Below are 17,427 nucleotides of genomic sequence, written 5' to 3'. Positions count from 1 at the left end.
CACACGTGCTCCTTACCCATCCAGCTTTAGTCCTCGCCACAAAGCTGGCTGGCAGTGCTCTCACCAAGGCCAGTGCCAACTCCTCAGCTATTAAATTACCCTCCCACCGTCATTTCATTTGAACGTGGGGCATCATCTGGCACTGTGTCGACCATGCCCTGGTTCTTCTCCCTCCATCCCACCTACTCCAGTGGCTGATCCTTGTCTGTGGCTGGATCCTGCAGCGTTCACTCCTGAATAATTTTTCTTCTCTAAGATTCACTCCCTTTGTTAATTTCACCCAACCTATGTCTGTAATTACAGTCTATATGCTTACAACTAGTAAATTTATATCTTCAGCTCAGGCCTCTTCCCTGAACTCCAGGCTTATATGGCCAACTATTTAGCTCAACTTGATTGTTTAATCAAACATGTAAGTCCAAAATCAACTCTCAATTTACCATCCAGTCCTGCTCATTCCCTTAAAAAAAGGGCAGATCCATTGCTTTGCTTCCTTAGACCAAAAACTCAGAGGCTACCTTTGATGCCTGCTTTTCTCCCCATACCCTCACCCAACACGTCAAAACCGTTTCTGCTTTACCTTCCACAGATATCCGCTCCTCCTTACCGCTGCCACCTCTGTCAGCTTGGCTCAAGCCCTGTTATGTTACCTGAATAACTGCTCAGCATCCTTGATCACCACCCCCTGCCCCACCTGCTCTACACACAGAAACCACAGGGATCACTGTGAAATCTGTCAGGTCATCAGTCCTCTTCTCAACTCCTTCCTCCCCAGTAACATTCTTTCTTGCTCAGGAGAAGATCCAAGTGTTTCCTGAAGCCTATCAGGCTCTGTACACTCTGGCTTTTCTCTCCCTTGCCCACCCTCCACCATGTGCACATGTGCTTGCTCTTCCTCGGCTGTGCTTACTCCCACCCCAGGGCCTTTGCACTGGCTGTTCCCTGCGCTAGGGATGCTCTTCCCCAGATATCTCCGCACTTGATTCCCTCATGTCCTTCAGGTCTCTGTTTAAGTGTCACCTTAGTGAGAGGCCTTCTCTGACCTTATCTAGCCCCACGGCCCCAGCCCTCCTCAGTCCCTCACCTCCCTGCATCTTTCATTGCCTACTTACCCACCTATATTTGGTTTCTCTTCTTCACTAGGCTGTGCTCCTGGAGAGCAGGATCCTTGTCTGTTTGGGTCACTGTTAGATCGTTAGCACTTAGTGCAGTGCCCGGCACGGAATTACTTCTTAAAATAGATTTGTGGAGAATACATGAGTGGAAAAGGGGGCCTTCTTTTCCCTTGTCTTCCATCATATACCTTCTCATGTTTTCCCTCCTGACTCTGGCCCAAGTCTGCCTTGATCTTCTTTGTTCCCCTTGGTCTGCCTGTGAACTGTGATGACCCCTGGCTCTGTCCCAGGTGCCCCGCCCCATCACTCGCACGCCCTGCGGTGATTTCAGCTAACTGATGGCTTTAGCCCACATTATTGTCTGATGGCTCCCAGGTCTGTGTCCTTAGCTCAGACCCACACTCTCCAGTCCCCACAGGGCTCTCGAGTGGCACTGTCTACTCAGGCGCCCACACCTGAGCTCCTCCTCCCCCTCTGGGCCCACAGCACCACTTGGTCAGCCAGCCCAAAGCACGATCATTGTCCTTGATTTTTACTTTTCCTGTGCAACTCACCCCAAATTCATCCTCCTCAGTCTCTGAGTTCATCTCCTTCCCAGCCTCACCCCCATTTCTGTCCTAAATGGCGGGTCTCTCTCCTTTACTTTCGCTGCTCTTTGTCATCACATTTCATCCTCATAATAGCCCCCACTTGCCAATGAGAAAACCAAGGCTTAGAGGGGTTAAGTTAGTTTTCTAAAACGACCAAGCCTGCTGAGCGACAGAGGTGGGATCCGAACTTGGGTCTGCCTGGCCCTGAAGCCCACGCCCTTGTCAACTGATCGTGCTGCTTCCCACTGAGCACAGTGGACATCGGATGCAGCAGAGAGGCCGTGAGAGGGTGCAGAGACCTCCTACTCACCCAGCCCTTCAGGAAGAGGGTCGTTCCATGCTAACCCTTTGGTGGGGTGTTGGGACATTTTCTAGATGAGAAAGCTGTTAACTTGGGATTGTTCCACAGCTCCCTGTGGTCTTGTGTTGCCTGGAATGCCTTAGGATCTCTCTTACTGTGCCTTGTTCTAGATTTTTAGGAAAACTGAGTCCTGGTTAGGACTGGAGAGATTTTCCCCAAGTTACCGGTGAGAACATTGCCAAAATGATGGGGTGCCATTATTTAAACCTAACTGCTAGAGACAAACTAGGGTAGCTCATGGCTGTTACATGGAGGAAAAACTCATCAGAGGCAATATTTTAAAATAATAATTAAGTCAGATGAAATAGCCTGGAAAACAGCTGTTCCCAAGCTGTCAGTGTGAGAAATGCCACAGCCTGAGATGCACCCGCAGCTAACAAAGCGATGCAACAGACCTGTTCCAGGAACTTGCCTGGCCACGCCCACTTCCACCCTGGGCTCCTGGCCCGTGACTGGTCCCTGCCTGGTTCATTCACTGTGTCCTCAAGCAGAGAGGTATGTGGGGGCTTTCAGAGGACTCTTGGATCCACGCCATAGTTCTACCGTCAGGGACCTAGGGATTTACAGGTGAGGTCAGACCTCCCAGTAGAAACCACCCACACGAGGTCAAGTGGGATGCCAGCAGGAGGGACAGTCCCAGGTGGGGCTGGGTGAGGAGGTGCAGCCCTGCGAGGCCTGCTGACGGCTGTGTGTGAGGGCTGCCAGGCGCTCCTGCGTCTGCTGCCAGCTGTCACCTCTTCCGCTTTGGCCTACTGCGTGCCAAGTTGCCACTTGCTGCCTGGCCTCACATTTTGCTCAGAGTGCCACTGACACTGGGTTGTGTTCCATGCTGTCAGCGTGCATGTCCTGAGGGCCACTGAGGACCTCCGAGCCCGTCTCCTCCCTCGACAGCTTGAGCAGCCCCTTCCTTCTGGAAACTTGGGCGTCCTTGGGCCTGTGACCCCTGTTCTCTAGGCTTCCGTAAAGCTACTTCTTTTGCCTGTCAGAGAGCCTGGACCTCTCCAGCTCCCCATGGCCTTTCCCCCACTGCCTTCTGGGTGTTTCTGTGCATGAGTCCCATGGGCATCTCAGACTCAGTGCCCCATAGGCCAACCTCACCTACTTGTCAGGAGCCTCTCAGTCCTGCTCCTGGGTCCCCAGCACCCAACCTGGCGCATGTGGCACTAGCCTGGTAGAATGTTAGAGAATGAACAGTGCCCCCCCCCCCCCCCCCCAGCCCCAACTTGCTCCTTTCTGTGTGAAGGGCACTTTCCTCCTGCTGGCAAGACTCTGCTCATCCTCAGGTTCCCTGTTGATTTTAACTCTAAAGTCTACCCAGTTCTCCCCATTCTCATGGCTACTGGCTTAACCAGGACACCACCCTCTCACCTAGATAATGACAATGGCACTTCTAGGTTAGCCCTGCTGGTCACCACCCTCACTGAGGTCCTGCTCGTGTTCTAGAGCAACATGCTCATGGCCGTCCTTCATCGGAAGCCTTTCAGGGGTTCCCCACGCTTTAGGGTACCATTAGAACTCCTCACCTTTGACCCTTAGCAATTGTCCTGATCTCAGGCCCTTCCCACGCCCACACTTTCCTCTAGGCACACAGAGGGCTTCCTGTTCCCGGAACAGGACATGTTGTTTTATGTCTCTATTCCACATTCATGGCATTTCTTCCAGAAACCTATCACCAGCACCTACTCATTCTTCGAACTGAGCCTGGGGAGCACACATCCCAGGAGTTTTTCCTGACTCTTTCTCCCCAGGGCTGGGGACACCTCTCCCCTCAGTTTCCAGGGGACCTGGCACAGCCTTCTAACGGCATCTTCTGGGCAGCCATTCATGTTGCTTTCTTGGTCATGTGACTATGAACTTGGGAGGCCAGGAGCCCACCCGAACACCCTGGGCCTTGCCCTGGGCTCAGTGCATGGGCGTGGCTGCGTGGTGAAGGAGCGAGCATTTCAGTGCTCAGCTCAAGTGCTCCTTCCTTAGCCTCGACACAAATCTGGAAGCACGCCTCACAGAGTAGGTGGAACTGGAGAATCAAATGGCCCACGTGGTGAAAGAGGGATGTTTAGACCCCGTCTGCCTGTGAGCGGAAGGGCCCGGCGTGACACTCACGTAGCTCGTGAAGATCCTCTCCGTGGGTTTGAGGTGCCTCTGAATCTCGCAGTCCCCAGGGTGCAGGACGATAATGCCATCATCGGAGAAGACATAGAACATGTTTCCCACGCTGAGGCCTGGGAGGAGCACACACAGCTGTGGTTATGACCTGCCTAGCAGGTGGCTTCCCCAGTGGAGTCACGTGCCACATCGGGCACACATGGAACACAGTTCGGGTGCATCTGGTGCAGGTACCAAGTCCTGGCCAAGGTGGGGTGAGGTGATGAGTGGGTGGTATGTGGGGTCACACAGAGAAGGTGCCCCAAGGGCTGTCAATCAGTATGGCACATGGAGGGCGCTGCGGTCCCCTGGTGTCCCCCCAGACATACACATTAGTCGACTACGTCTGGCCACCAACACAAGTTTTCAAGTAAACGACAGCTGTGACTTTGAAGTACACGTGGCCTTTCCTGTTCTGAAGGGCAAAGCTTCCCATGGCTGCTCATTGTCCACCAGATTCAGAATGGATCAGACGGTGCCCCAAAGCAAAGGCTCTTATTTTAAACACATTCAGGCACAGTGCCACTTCCTGGACTGTGGCAGGTGCGCCTTGATCCAAACTCAGTCCCAGCCTGTCTGTGCCGGCAAACCCCTCCTTCAGGACTGCTGGCTCCAATGGCTGCCCAGCAGTGTCCCTGTGGCAGCCCTACATCAGGTGACAGGGCCCACAGCCTGGCCGTGCCTGCCTGCCTTCCCTCACCCCAGACAGGGCTGGGCCGTGTGGGAAGAAAAGGCCTTGGGGAGCACCAGCTAGTTCAGCCTCCTTATTTTAAAGACAAAGAAATTGAGGTCCAGGAGGCCACTTGCCTTTGTGCCAGAGCTGGGGTTAGACCCTGAGCCCCAACTCTGGGCTCTGTCCCCTCACTGCCTCTCCATAAAAGGCAAGCCTGGCACCAGGATGGGTAAGGTTTGAGTTCTCCTTGCCACTCTCTCCCTGTCTTTATTTCTTTTGGAGGTAGAATAACAAAAAGTTCCCTATGAATTCTAAAACAATTAAATATATTAAACTAAATATACAGAACACTCTTTCCTAGCATGCAGAGAAAACCAGTGCAGTGCTATAATTGATTATCTGCATAAGTTTTCAGTGAGTTAAATAACAATAAGACAGGCAAATAGGAATCACCATTCCATTTGCTTCCAGTGACTCTGGTGGCAGTTTTCTGGGCCTCAGGCCCCTGCAGACGGCACCTGTGCCTGTGTCTCCCAGTGGGGACAGAGGTCCCTGCCTCCATGAAGCAGCCTCAGCTGACTGGTTCTGTGTGATGAGGGGCTCCAGACAGGAGGGCTCCTGCCACAGTGAACAGCTTGACCCCTGCCTCTCAGAAGTAGCTGCATAGCTCCTGATGGGGACCTGTGTGCTGGGCAGCCGGTCCCTGGGAGCCTGACAAAGCTGGCCACCCACGGGAGTGTCATCTCAGCCCCCAGCAGGACCTCCGCTTCTGCACACTCTCTCCTGGCAAACTCCTCCCTCAAACGTAGCAGCCCAAGGAGGGCAAAGCCCTGGTACAACCGCAGACCCCAGGACCAGCCTCTTGGGGCTTCCAGAAAATGGATGGCTGGGCGGACCAACATAAGATTGAAGGCTTAATAGACTCTCCGTGGGGTTTGCGGCTGTAGCTACATTTTGAGCTGAGCACAGTGTCCTGCTTGCCATTGGCAGTGCAACAGGAGACTAAACAAATACTCCTGAACAGACAATTGACTTTACAGGAGACCCAGGCTCATGATCCAGCCCCCTGGAAGGGTCTGTCTGAGCTTAGCTTCTACTTAGGACGCATGAAGGAGTTTCCTCTGCTTTAGTGTGCTCTCATCCTCTCATTTCTCCTCGTGACATGTGAGTGCTCCGTGGCCTGCCAGCCTCTTTGTATCTCCAGGCCTTGACTTTTACCAAGGAAGGGTGTGTGTGGCTGGCTGCCCAGGTGCAATGGGATTTGTTCGCTGCTGGGTTGTCTCATATTAGGGCAGCACCTGCCAGCTCTCAGGCAGCGTGGGTCTTCAGTGGGCCTCCGGGCTGCATTTCACACACCCCAGGGCTGCCTGCATTCTTTGGGTCCCTTTGCAGTAACCTCACCTTAGAAAAACACCACCTGTTAAAGACACAGTGACAGCTGTGTGCATCGTGGCCTGGAAGCTAGGGTCAGGCGGCACCACGGGACGACTGTCTATGAGCCGTGACTGCTGCTATGACTTGTTCTCCCAATGATTCCTAAAGCTGCTTGGCAGCAGTGCCTCATCTTTTCAGGCTCTGCCTTTGTTTTGCTCCCAGACTTAATGTGTAAGATTTAGTGTCTGACGTTCAGAAAACTGTTCTGAATGTGCGTATGCGTGCATGTGCCAGACTGTAGGCCACACCACGCAACGTTCAGGAGGCAAAATGAGACAGGAAGTATGCTTTCTAAGGAGGAGGATTTTTGTGCTTAACCCCAAAATCAGAGAGTGCCTTCTGCTGCTTCTCTCACTCCCCTCTGCCCACTGAACTGGGGACGTCACCTTGCTTTAGCGGAGGGTTCAGAGTTAGGACCGGGGCCATGCACGCGCATCAGCCCAAGCAGGGACCCAGGCCCTCTAACCCAGCGCCCACACATGCTTGCTATTTTTGAAGCAGATGACATTGTCCGTATTAGGCCATTTTTGATGTACAAAAGTGGTGGTTTTATATGGCCCAACCTAACGTCTGAAGGTTATTTGATAAGTACAAATTTAAAAAGTGTATTCATTTAAAAATATACATGTACACATATATTTACAGAAATTATGGTAGTTTTTCTTCAGTGTTTCCTCAGAGTATACACTACACCCCAACACCAATATCAGCTATTGGAAAGAAAAGCTGAAGGCCCAGATCTGACCAGGAACCCTGCTGAGTGGTTTCCTTCAGTGGAGGTTTCAATTAGCTTGAAATGGAAACTTTCTATTGCTAAATTCCAATGTACCAGTGGCCATTAAAGACACTAGCAGGTTTAAATCTGCTTCTCAGCGTGTGCCACTTGAGTTTGAGTTTGACCTTGACCTCCCCTCCCATTCGATTTGTCATGTAAACCCCACTTGTGGGGACCGCTTGGTGGCTCATGGAATGATGGCTCATTTTGGAACTACAAACACACGTGATCACAGGCACAACACAGAACAAGTCAGCTTGGTACCTTCCTCGCGCCAGAGAATGTTTGCAACTGCAGCCGTGGAGAATTGATAAAGCAGGAACCAGATGGAGGGAAGGAAAAAAGAAGAAAGCAGCGTGAGAACCTTCTCTGCAGCGACCAATTCGTGAGTCCATCATGCACCGAAGCAGCACCTCTCACTGCCCCCACCATCGAACTTGGCGGGGGAGGCTGTGCACATAGACACATGCCCCCAGGTCCCAGGATCCTTTTGATTCTGAGCGAATCCTTGAAATCAGGTCCCAGGATCACAGAACCTAAAGGGGTTCTCTGCTCCCATGGAGAGCATCTCCCTCAGACCTGGACGACTGCCAGGAGAGCGCTGATTTTCTGCTGGGGTTCTCCTTATCTCAAACACTTCTGATTATCTCCCTTGTTGAAGAAGACTCAGCGTGGAGTCTTTGACCAAGGGAATGGGACCGTGTCTAATACCCACACCCTTGAAATCACACCAGCAGACCCACTGGGGGAACAGGGGCTACAAGGGACAGCACCCTCAGCACCCAGGTGAGCTGTGACCCCTGGAAGAAAGGCAGGTGTGCCCAGTCCGGTTCCTGGGCCACCGTGGGGCAGCAGCCCCTGGGGGGCGGAGAGTATGAGAAATTTTGTAGACGAGGGCAGAGGGTTCCGTCATACAGCAAGGAGAAGGCAAAACTCGGGCTGCCTTGTGGTCCTGGGCTCTGTCTGCTGTCCAGACAGTTCCTCTGTCCATGTTCCCAGAGTCACCTAGGTTGCCAGGCAAGGTCTGCTCCCCTCTGGGCACCCTCTGTCCTGGGTTTTGCACAGAAGGACATGGGTGTTACCCCGTCTTCAGGGGATCATGGATGGCGGATTTGGCCCTGGTCAGCTACTTCCCTCCCCAGCACCCAGCACATCCCAACCAGCTCAGTGCAGAGCTGCAAGGCAAGAGTGGACTCACGGGTCTTCCTAGCTGAGTCCTCAATGAAGAGTGAGGAGATGTCTTCGTCCACGCCCACTTCGTTTTTGGCAATGCAGGTGTACGCCCCCGTGTCTTCATACCTAACGCTGCTGATGTGGAGTTCGCTCCCGTTGGCTGCAGGAAGGACAGAGCTCAAGGTGGCCCGCGTCGCTGGGACCCCCACGCCCTCCCTCCCCATTCTGTTCACAGGGCTGTTGACAGTGTTGGTGGCTGATGTATAATCCAAAAGGGCCAGAACATCTCAAATGAACTGATGGGGACCTGGGACCTGACTAACAGTTTCTCATCGTTGCTCTCAGAAAGCCTACAAGACCTGTGTGAGCCCAGATAGTAGAAAAACTTGGGGAGACATTTGTTCATTCCCAGCATGTCTGATTTAGAAACAAACCACGCCTCTCACTTCCATTTCTGGGGAGAGCGGCAGCTTGAACTTGATGGGAATAGCACAGAGACATCAAGGGCGGTTCTTACCTAAAAGGGAGAGCTGTTTAGACATCTGGGTTGAGACATCCATGCCGTTTTTCAGCCATGTGATTCTGGGCATAGGAATGCCCTCTGCATGGCACCTCAGACTGGCCGCCACCCCTGGCTCCTGGGCCTGGGTTTCCGGATAGACGCGGATGACAGGGGGCACTGTGGGTGAGAATCAGTGTTGGTAAGAGAAGGCCCTCACCTGGACTTGGGCCTGGGGCCCAGCCCCCAAACCCTGCTCCAGGGAGGTGAGCTGAGAGGCAACTCTGGACTTCCCTTTGTAAGCAGCTTACAATCATCTTATTCAGCAACTCAGGCCTGAAGAGAAAGCTATAAAATGGATTGCAGGTGATAAACACGTCAGGCTTTGTACCCCGCAATTCATGGCTTTCATCATTATTCTAAATAGGATCAGAAAGACATCCAAACATTTAATGTGGTTCAGCTGCTACATGTAAAGAGCAACAGCCACTGACATTTATTTCTGAATGAATAAAATTCAGATATATTATTTCTGTTGTTGGAAAGTCATTGGACAGAGGCTTAATTTCTTGCAGGAAGTGCTTCACAAAGCACTTATGAGCACTGGCTGGCAGGGCTACTCACTATATCACTGCTCAGGGAAAATTATCGATTTTCCAGTGGGTCATTTTTATTTCTCCACTTCTCAGTCCCTGCAACACAGGTGGAAGGCAAGTGTACCCTCCTTAACTCTTAACTCAGCCTTGGGCCCTGGGAGTCAAGTTTGGGGCTGGGGTGTGACGTGGCCCACTCATCAGATGAACATGGGTGGGCAAGTGTCATTCTCCACAGAACACAGGCCTCTCTTCCCTGTGCTGTCTGTGGGAGGTACCTGGAAGAAGTAAGGACTGCCTGGAGGGACTTCCTACCCCTAGCTTTGGGTCCAGGAAATACAATTATTATCATTTTCAATGGGACTCAGGGGGCTCCTCCTTATGCACACATTTTGCTCTACATACTGCCAAAAAGGGTTCATGAGAGCTTATGAAAAGGTACCTGGATATTAAACTGAACAACAGCAACAAAAAGCATTGCACCTCTGTTGGAATGGTGGGAGATGCATTCTTCCTGAAGGGGGCAGCTACTTATCAGGAAACCAAGAGTTGGTTCTTCGAGAAAAATAAACAAGATTTACAAACCTTTAACCAGACTCATCAAGAAAAATAGAGCACCCAAATAAGTAAAATCAGAAACGAGAGGGGAGAAATAACAACTGATACAAAATAAATACAAAGGGTTATAAGAAAATATGAAGAACTACATGCAACAAACTGGACAATCTGGATGACTCATATAAATTCCTAGAATTATACAATCTTCCAAAAGTAAACCAGGAAGAATCAGAGAATGTGATTAGACAGATTATACCTAGTGAAACTGAAGCAGTAATAAAAAAAAACTCCCAACAAACAAAAGCCCTGGACCAGGTGGTTTCACAGCTGAATTTTACCAAACATTCCGAGAACAACTAACACCTCTCCTTCTCAAACTATTCCAAAAAATTCAAGAGGAGGGAAGACTCCCAAACTCATTTTATGAGGCCAGCATTATCCTAATTCCAAAACCATATAAAGACACTACAAAAAAGGAAATTATAGGCCAATATCCCTGTTGAACATACATACTAAAATCCTCAACAAAATATTAGCAAATGGAATACAGCAACATCAAAAAGATCATGCATCATTATCAAAAGTGGGATTTATTCCTGGGATGCAGGGTTGGTACATTTGCAAATCAATAAATGTGATATAACACATAAACAAAACAATGGGTAAAAACCATGTGATCATATCAGTAGATGTAGAGAAAGCATTTGATAAAATCCAGCACCCAATTATGATAAAAACTCTCAGAACAGTGGGAATAGAGGGAACATGTCTAAACATAATAAAGGCCATATATGACAAACCCACTGTCAGTGTCATACTCAACAGACAAAAACTACAAGCGTTCCCCTTAAGATCAGGAACAAGACAGGGATGTCTGCTTTCACATCTCTTATTCAACATAGTGCTAGAAGTCTTAGCTGCAGCAACCAGACAAGAAGAAGAAATAAAAGACATCCATATAGGAGAGGAAGAAGTAAAACTGTCATTATTTGCAGATGACATGATACTGTACATAGAGAACCCTAAAGATTCCACCAGGAAACTACTAGAACTGATAAATCAATTCAGTAAAGTAACAGCATACAAAATTAATATCCAGAAACTGGTTGCATTTTTATATGTCAATAATGAACTATCAGAAAGGGAAATTAAGAAAACAATCCCATTCACAATTGCTTCAAAATGAATAAAATAACTAGAACTAAATTTAGCCAAAAAGGTTAAAAATAAAAAACTGTACTTAGAAAATTATAAGTCACTAAAGAAAGAAACTGAAGAAGATACAAGTGGAAGCACTGCTGTGTTCATGGATAGGAAGAATTAATATCATTAAAATTTACATACTATCCAAAGCAATCTATAGATTCAATGCAATTCCTATCAAGATTCCAACGATGTATTTCACAGAACTAGAACAAATATTTCAAAAATTTAAATGGAACCACAAAAGACCATCAACAAAATAAAAACCCACTGAATGGGAGAACATATTTGCCAATACATCTGATAAGGGGTTAATAGCCAAAATTTATAAAGAACTTATAAAAGTTAACATCAAGAGAACAATCCAATTAAAAAATGAGGAAATGACCTGAATACACTTCCCCAAGAGGACATACAGATGGCCAATAGACATATGAAAAGATGTTCAATGCCACAACTCATCAGAGAAATTGAAATGAAAACCACAATGAGATATCACCTCACACCTGTGAGAATGGCTATCATCAATAAATCAACAAACAAATGCTGGCGAGGATGTGGAGAAAGGGGATCCTTTTTGCACTATTGGTAGGAAGGCAGATTGGTGCAGCCACTGTGGAAAGCAGTATGGAGTTACCTCAAAAAATTAAAAATGGAACTGCCCTATGAACCAGTGATTCCACTTCTGGGACTATATCTGAAGAAACCTGAAACACTAATTTGAAAGAACATAAGCACCCCTGTGTACATTGCAGCATTATTTACAATTGCCAAGATAATGGAAGCAGCCCCAGTGTCCATCAGTAGACAAATAGATAAAACAATGATGGTACACTAACACAATGGAATACCACCTGGCTGTAAAACAGAAGAAAATTTTACCCTTTGCAACAGCATGGATGGATCTGGAGAATATCATGCTAAGTGAAATAAGCCAGTCAGAGAAAGACAAATACCTCATGATTTCACTCTGTGGAATCTAATGAACAAACTGAACTAAGAGGCAAAAATAGAGACAGACTCATAGGTAGAGAGCAGGATGACAGCTCTAGGGGGTGGGTTGGGGGGTGTGAAAGGATCGAGCTATAGAAAGAGCTCATGGACACAGACAACAGTGTGGTGATTGCAGGGGTAGGGGAGTGAGAGGGGGTAGAGGAAGGTATAAGGGGGATAAATGATAATGGAAAAAATGCAATGAAGAAAAACAGATAAAGACACTATAAAGAAAGAAAATTATAGGCAGGTATCCCTGAAGAACATACATGCTAAAATCCTCAACAACGTATTAGCAACCTGAATTCAGCAATACATTAAAAAGATCATATACCATGATCAAGTGGGATTTATCCCTGGGGTGCAAGGTTAGTATAATATCCACATATCAAGTAATGCAATGCACCACATAAACAAAATGAAGGGTAAAAATCACATGATCATATAAATAAATGCAGAAAAAGCATTTGACAAAATCCAGCACCCATTTATAAAAACTCTTAGCAAAGTGGGAATAGAGGGAACTATCGCAATGTAATAAAGGCCACACATGACAATTCCACACACAGCTAATATCACAATCAGGAGGAAAAAACTAAAAGCATTACCCTTAAGATCAAGAAAAAGATGGGGAAATTTCCAGTCAAGATGGAGGCATAGGTAGACCTGTTCCACCTTCTTGTGCAATCATAGAAAGGATTACAACCAGATCTTAGAAACATATAACACCCAGAACTGTCAGAAAATTGAGCTATATGGAGGTCCGATAACCAAGGATTTAAAGAAGCCATATTTATCCAGATGGGTACCTTTTCTACAATATGCCATGCTACCAAGACAGGGAGTCAAAACAGCTCTACCTAATACATAGAAACAATCATAGAGAGGCCACCAAATTGAGGAGACAAAGAAATATGGCCCAAATGAAAGAACTGAACAAAACCCCAGAAAAAGAACTGAATGAAATGGAGATAACCTATTAGATATAGAGTTCGAAACACGATGACAAGGATGCTCAAATAATTCACTGAGTATGGCCACAAAATGAAGGAAAAAATGAATGATACATTAAATGAAACAAAGAAAAATATACAGGGAACCAACAGTGAAGGGAAGGAAGCCAGGATTTGAATCAACAATTTGGAACAAAAGGAAGAAATAAACAATCAACCAGAACAGAAAGCAGAAACAAGAATTAAAAAAAAAAAAAAAAAAAAAAAAAAAGAGAGAGGCTTAGGAATCTCTGGGACAACTTTAAATGTACCAACATCCGAATCATAGGGGTGCCAGAAGGAGAAGAGGAAGAGCAAGAAATTGAAAACTTATTTGAAAAATAATGAAAGGAAACTTCCCTAATTTGGCAAAGGAAATAGACATACCAGTCCTGGAAGCACAAAACAAATTGGACCCAATGAGGACCACACCAAGACTCATCATAATTAAAATGCCAAAGGTTAAAGATAGAGAATCATAAAAGCAGCAAGAAAACAGCAGAGAGTTATATATAAAGGAGTTCCCATAAGACTGTCAGCTGAATTCTCAAAAGAAGCTTTGCAGGCAAGAAGGGACTGGCAAGAAGTATTCAATGTGATGAAAAGCAAGGATTTACAACCAAGATTACTCTATCCAGCAAAGATATCATTTAGAATGGAAAGGCAGATAAAGTGCTTCCCAGCCAAGGTAAAGCTAAAGGAGTTCATCATCACCTGTAATAAAACAGGAAATGTTAAAGAACTTATTTAAGAAAAAGGAGATAAAAACTATGAACATTCAAATGACAACAAACAACTATCAACCACTGAATCTAAAAAAGAAAAACAGAAACAAAAGCAAACTAAGCAAACAACCAGAACAGGAACAGAATCATAGGTATGGAGATCATTTGGAGAATGATCAGCTGGGAGGTGAAAGGGGAGAATGAGGGAAAAGTGCAGAAATTAAGAAGCATAATTGGTAGGTACAAAACAGACAGGATGTTAAGAATAGTATAGGAAATGGAGAAGCCAAAGAACTTACACGCATGACCCATGGACATGAACTAAGGGAGGAGTTTGTTGGAGAGAAGAAGGTACCAGGCAGAGGAGGGCAAAGGGGGAAAATTGGGACGATTGTAACAGCATAATCAATAAAATATTTTTAAAAAGTTAAAAAATAAAAATAAAGGCAATTCATTGTTTTTAATTCTTTAGGGAAAAAAAAATAAAAAGACAGGGATGTCTACTCTACCACTCTTATTCAACATAGTACTGGAAGTCCTAGCCACTGTGGTCAGACAAGGAGAAGAAATAAAAAGCATCCAGATTGGGAAGGAAGAAGTAAAACTGTTATTATTTGCAGATAACATGATACTGCACATAAAGAACCCTAAAGATTCCACCAAAAAACTACTAGAACTGAAAAATGAATTCAGTAAAGTAGAAGCATACAAAATAAATATTCAGAAATTGGTTGCATTTTTATAAACCAATAACAAACTATCAGAAAGGGAAACTAAGAAAATAATCTTACTTATAATTGCATAAAAAATACCTAGGAATAAATTTAACCAAGGAGATAAAAGACCTGTTCTTGGAAAATGATAAGCTACTAAAGAAAAGAATTGAAGAAGATACGAATAAATGCAAACATATATCATGTTCATGAGCAGGGAGAATTAATATCATTAAAATTTCCATACTACCCAAAGCAATCTATAGATTCAATGCCAGTCTTCTCAAAATATCAATAATGTGTCTCACAGAATTAGAACAAATAATCCAAGAATTTTATATGGACCCACAAAAGACTTCGAATAGCCACAACAATGTTGAGAAAGAACAAAGTTGGAGGCATCACACTACCTGATATCAAACTATCCTGCAAGTCCATAGTGATCAAACAGCATGGTGCTGGCACGAAAACAGACACATAGATCAATCGAACAAATAGCAAGATGAAATTAATAAAAATGTGACTTTCATATTAGTGTTGCCCTTAACAGGTGATCAGGCATCAGGGCCACCCAGTGCTTGTGCAGAAGATGGTGCAGAACACCTGACAGCATTGCTTCCTCCTCCTCCTCCGCAGCTCACTCCCAGGAGTTCAGCCACAACAGCCACCACGTACAGGGGCTCGGACACAGGCGGATCCGATGCGCCAACAATACCTGCATCGGGCCGGTCACGGTGCCCAGCAGCCACGGGCACCGCCTCAGCCGCCACAGCAGCTGGTATTCTGTACTCAGCAGGCTGCGGCCCACAGATTGGACCCCAGCAACTTCAGCAGCTCCAGGGAGGTGGCCTGCCATCCTCCTCCCTGGTACCAGCTCCTGCCTTTTCTGATCGGTCTCAATGATTGCCTGCTCACCCCCCACCGTAGTACCAGGCGAGCAGTTATCCGCCACATACTTATGCCCCTCAAACTTCTCCGCCTACCAGTTATACTGTGGCCTCTGCCTCTCAACCTGGAATGGCTCCAAGCCAACCCGGGGCCTATCAGCCAAGACCAGGTTTTACTCAGCCCGCTGAAGGTACCACGACTCTCCTCCAAGTGGGCCCAACCTTTATGCCCAGAACCACCCTCCCTTTGGTCCGGGCTCTACGCACCCCGGACCTGGTTATCCGTAGAGAGGCTCAGCTTCACCGATGAATATAGCTGCTATCTACCTCCCCAAAGACCCCAGCACTACAATTTTATATTAATTTGTGTTGAAGTTCAGAAATTTAAAAAGCGGACCATTTTTATGCTGTCATTGTTGCTGTTAATTGAAAGTCTAATTTGCTAGAACACAAAAAAGGGCAAGATGAGTTTTCTCCTCCCCTGCTTACAAGTGTAGCAGCTTCCTAGTAATTCCGGAACAGTTCTCTTACACGTGTATAAGGTGACTGACTGTCTAGTTTGCCTTGTCCAGAGGATACTGAAGTGGTAGATTGGAGTTTTGCCATCTTATTTGGCTTTTTACTATTAACATGATGTACTAAAAGTAGATCCCTTTGAGAAGGTGACTAGATACTATGTATAAAGTGTAACATTGCTAGGTTAATAAAGATGACTGAATCCAAAAAATATGAGATTACGCTATTTGATCATATGGAATAAGTGTGAAAATCTCAACAAAATGGATCACTTAAAAGGAAACTTTAAAGTATTGACATGAAATCAAGAAGAGAATATTTTAAAAAATTTTAAAGCAAGACTTCGCAGCTCTGTAAGATGAGTAAGTTCTAGAGATTCGCTCTACAGCCAGCATAGGGCCTATTGTCCATACAATGCTTTGTGCACTGAAAACCTGGTAAGAGGATAGTGCTCATGTTACATGTTCTTATCACAAACAAAAACAAATGAAAAAATTAAGCAAAGGGCCCCAAGAAAACTTTTGGAGGTGATGGATCTGTTACCTTGATTGTGGTGATAGTATCATGGGTTATGTATCTATCCGAACCCATCAAATTATACGCATTAAATATGTGCTCTTTTTTGTATGTCAATTATACCTTAATAAAGCTTTAATTTTAAAAAAGTACTACTAACCCAAAAGTCACCTGATTAGTTTCATAGGATAATTCTTTTATGCATTTAAGGAATTAATAATTCCCAGAGCATTCCACACAGATCATGTTCCAAATTACGTCACGAAGTTAGTATAACCCAGCACCAAAACCAGCTAGAGAGAGCATAAAACATGACCATAGACCTAACTCACTCAGGGCTAGATACACCATAATCCTAAGTAAAATATTAGCTAATCAAGGCTGGCATGGTATTAAAAGAACATACTGTGAGCAAGTATAATATGTTTCAATGGTGAGCTATTAGGAAATCTATAATTGATCATATCCAAAGTCAAAAGCAGTCAACAAAGAAAAAACACTCGATTGTCTTGCTAGACACTGAAAGGGGCTTTGAAAAAAATTCAAAATTCATTTCTTGAGGGAAAAAACCTCAATAAAATAAGAGCAGAAGATTTTCTTCCTACAATGAAGACTCTCTATAAAAAGAAGAAACAGCACCGGTCTTTTCAGACAGTAAAGCATTAAATCAGGAGGAAAAAGGAGGAAGGAAGAAGGCAACATTACACGGGATGTCACTGCCCATGGAAAGCGAGGACTGAGAGGTGCCGGTATTGAAAGATGGAGAAAAACGATATTTTACCTGGATATGCTCCCGATAAAGAATCAAAGAGTAGTCAGGGTCAATAAGTGAGTAAAGGGGCAAGCACCAAAACATACAAAATCAATAGCATGCATACGAACCAGCAGGAACCAGAGAGAAGATACAGTGGGGCTCAATGAAGAGAGCTATAAAATCACACTGAAGTCATAAAAAAAAGACTTGAA

The 17,427-nt window shown here is 45.9% G+C and overlaps 1 protein-coding gene and 1 pseudogene across 1 annotated transcript in view; one reads left to right on the top strand and one right to left on the bottom strand.

The window, feature by feature from the left end:
- Positions 1 to 17,427, bottom strand: part of FSTL4 (follistatin like 4) — a 116,670-nt gene that overhangs the window by 18,499 nt on the left and 80,744 nt on the right. Inside the window, exons 5-8 of the mRNA XM_090289498.1 lie at positions 8,784 to 8,945; positions 8,292 to 8,426; positions 7,358 to 7,384; positions 4,170 to 4,288 (exon numbers count right to left, since the gene is read on the bottom strand). Of these exons, the coding sequence (XP_090145624.1) occupies positions 4,170 to 4,288; positions 7,358 to 7,384; positions 8,292 to 8,426; positions 8,784 to 8,945 (443 nt within the window). The remainder of the gene's footprint in view (positions 1 to 4,169; positions 4,289 to 7,357; positions 7,385 to 8,291; positions 8,427 to 8,783; positions 8,946 to 17,427) is intronic.
- Positions 12,218 to 15,717, top strand: LOC150000806 (protein TFG pseudogene; annotated as a pseudogene).

Source organism: Furipterus horrens, unplaced genomic scaffold (assembly GCF_987537825.1).
Source record: "Furipterus horrens unplaced genomic scaffold, mFurHor1.1.pri manual_scaffold_10, whole genome shotgun sequence".
Lineage (NCBI taxonomy): Eukaryota > Metazoa > Chordata > Mammalia > Chiroptera > Furipteridae > Furipterus > Furipterus horrens.
The sequence above is the reverse complement of the archived record's forward strand: the minus strand, read 5'-3'. Positions and strand labels throughout refer to the sequence as shown.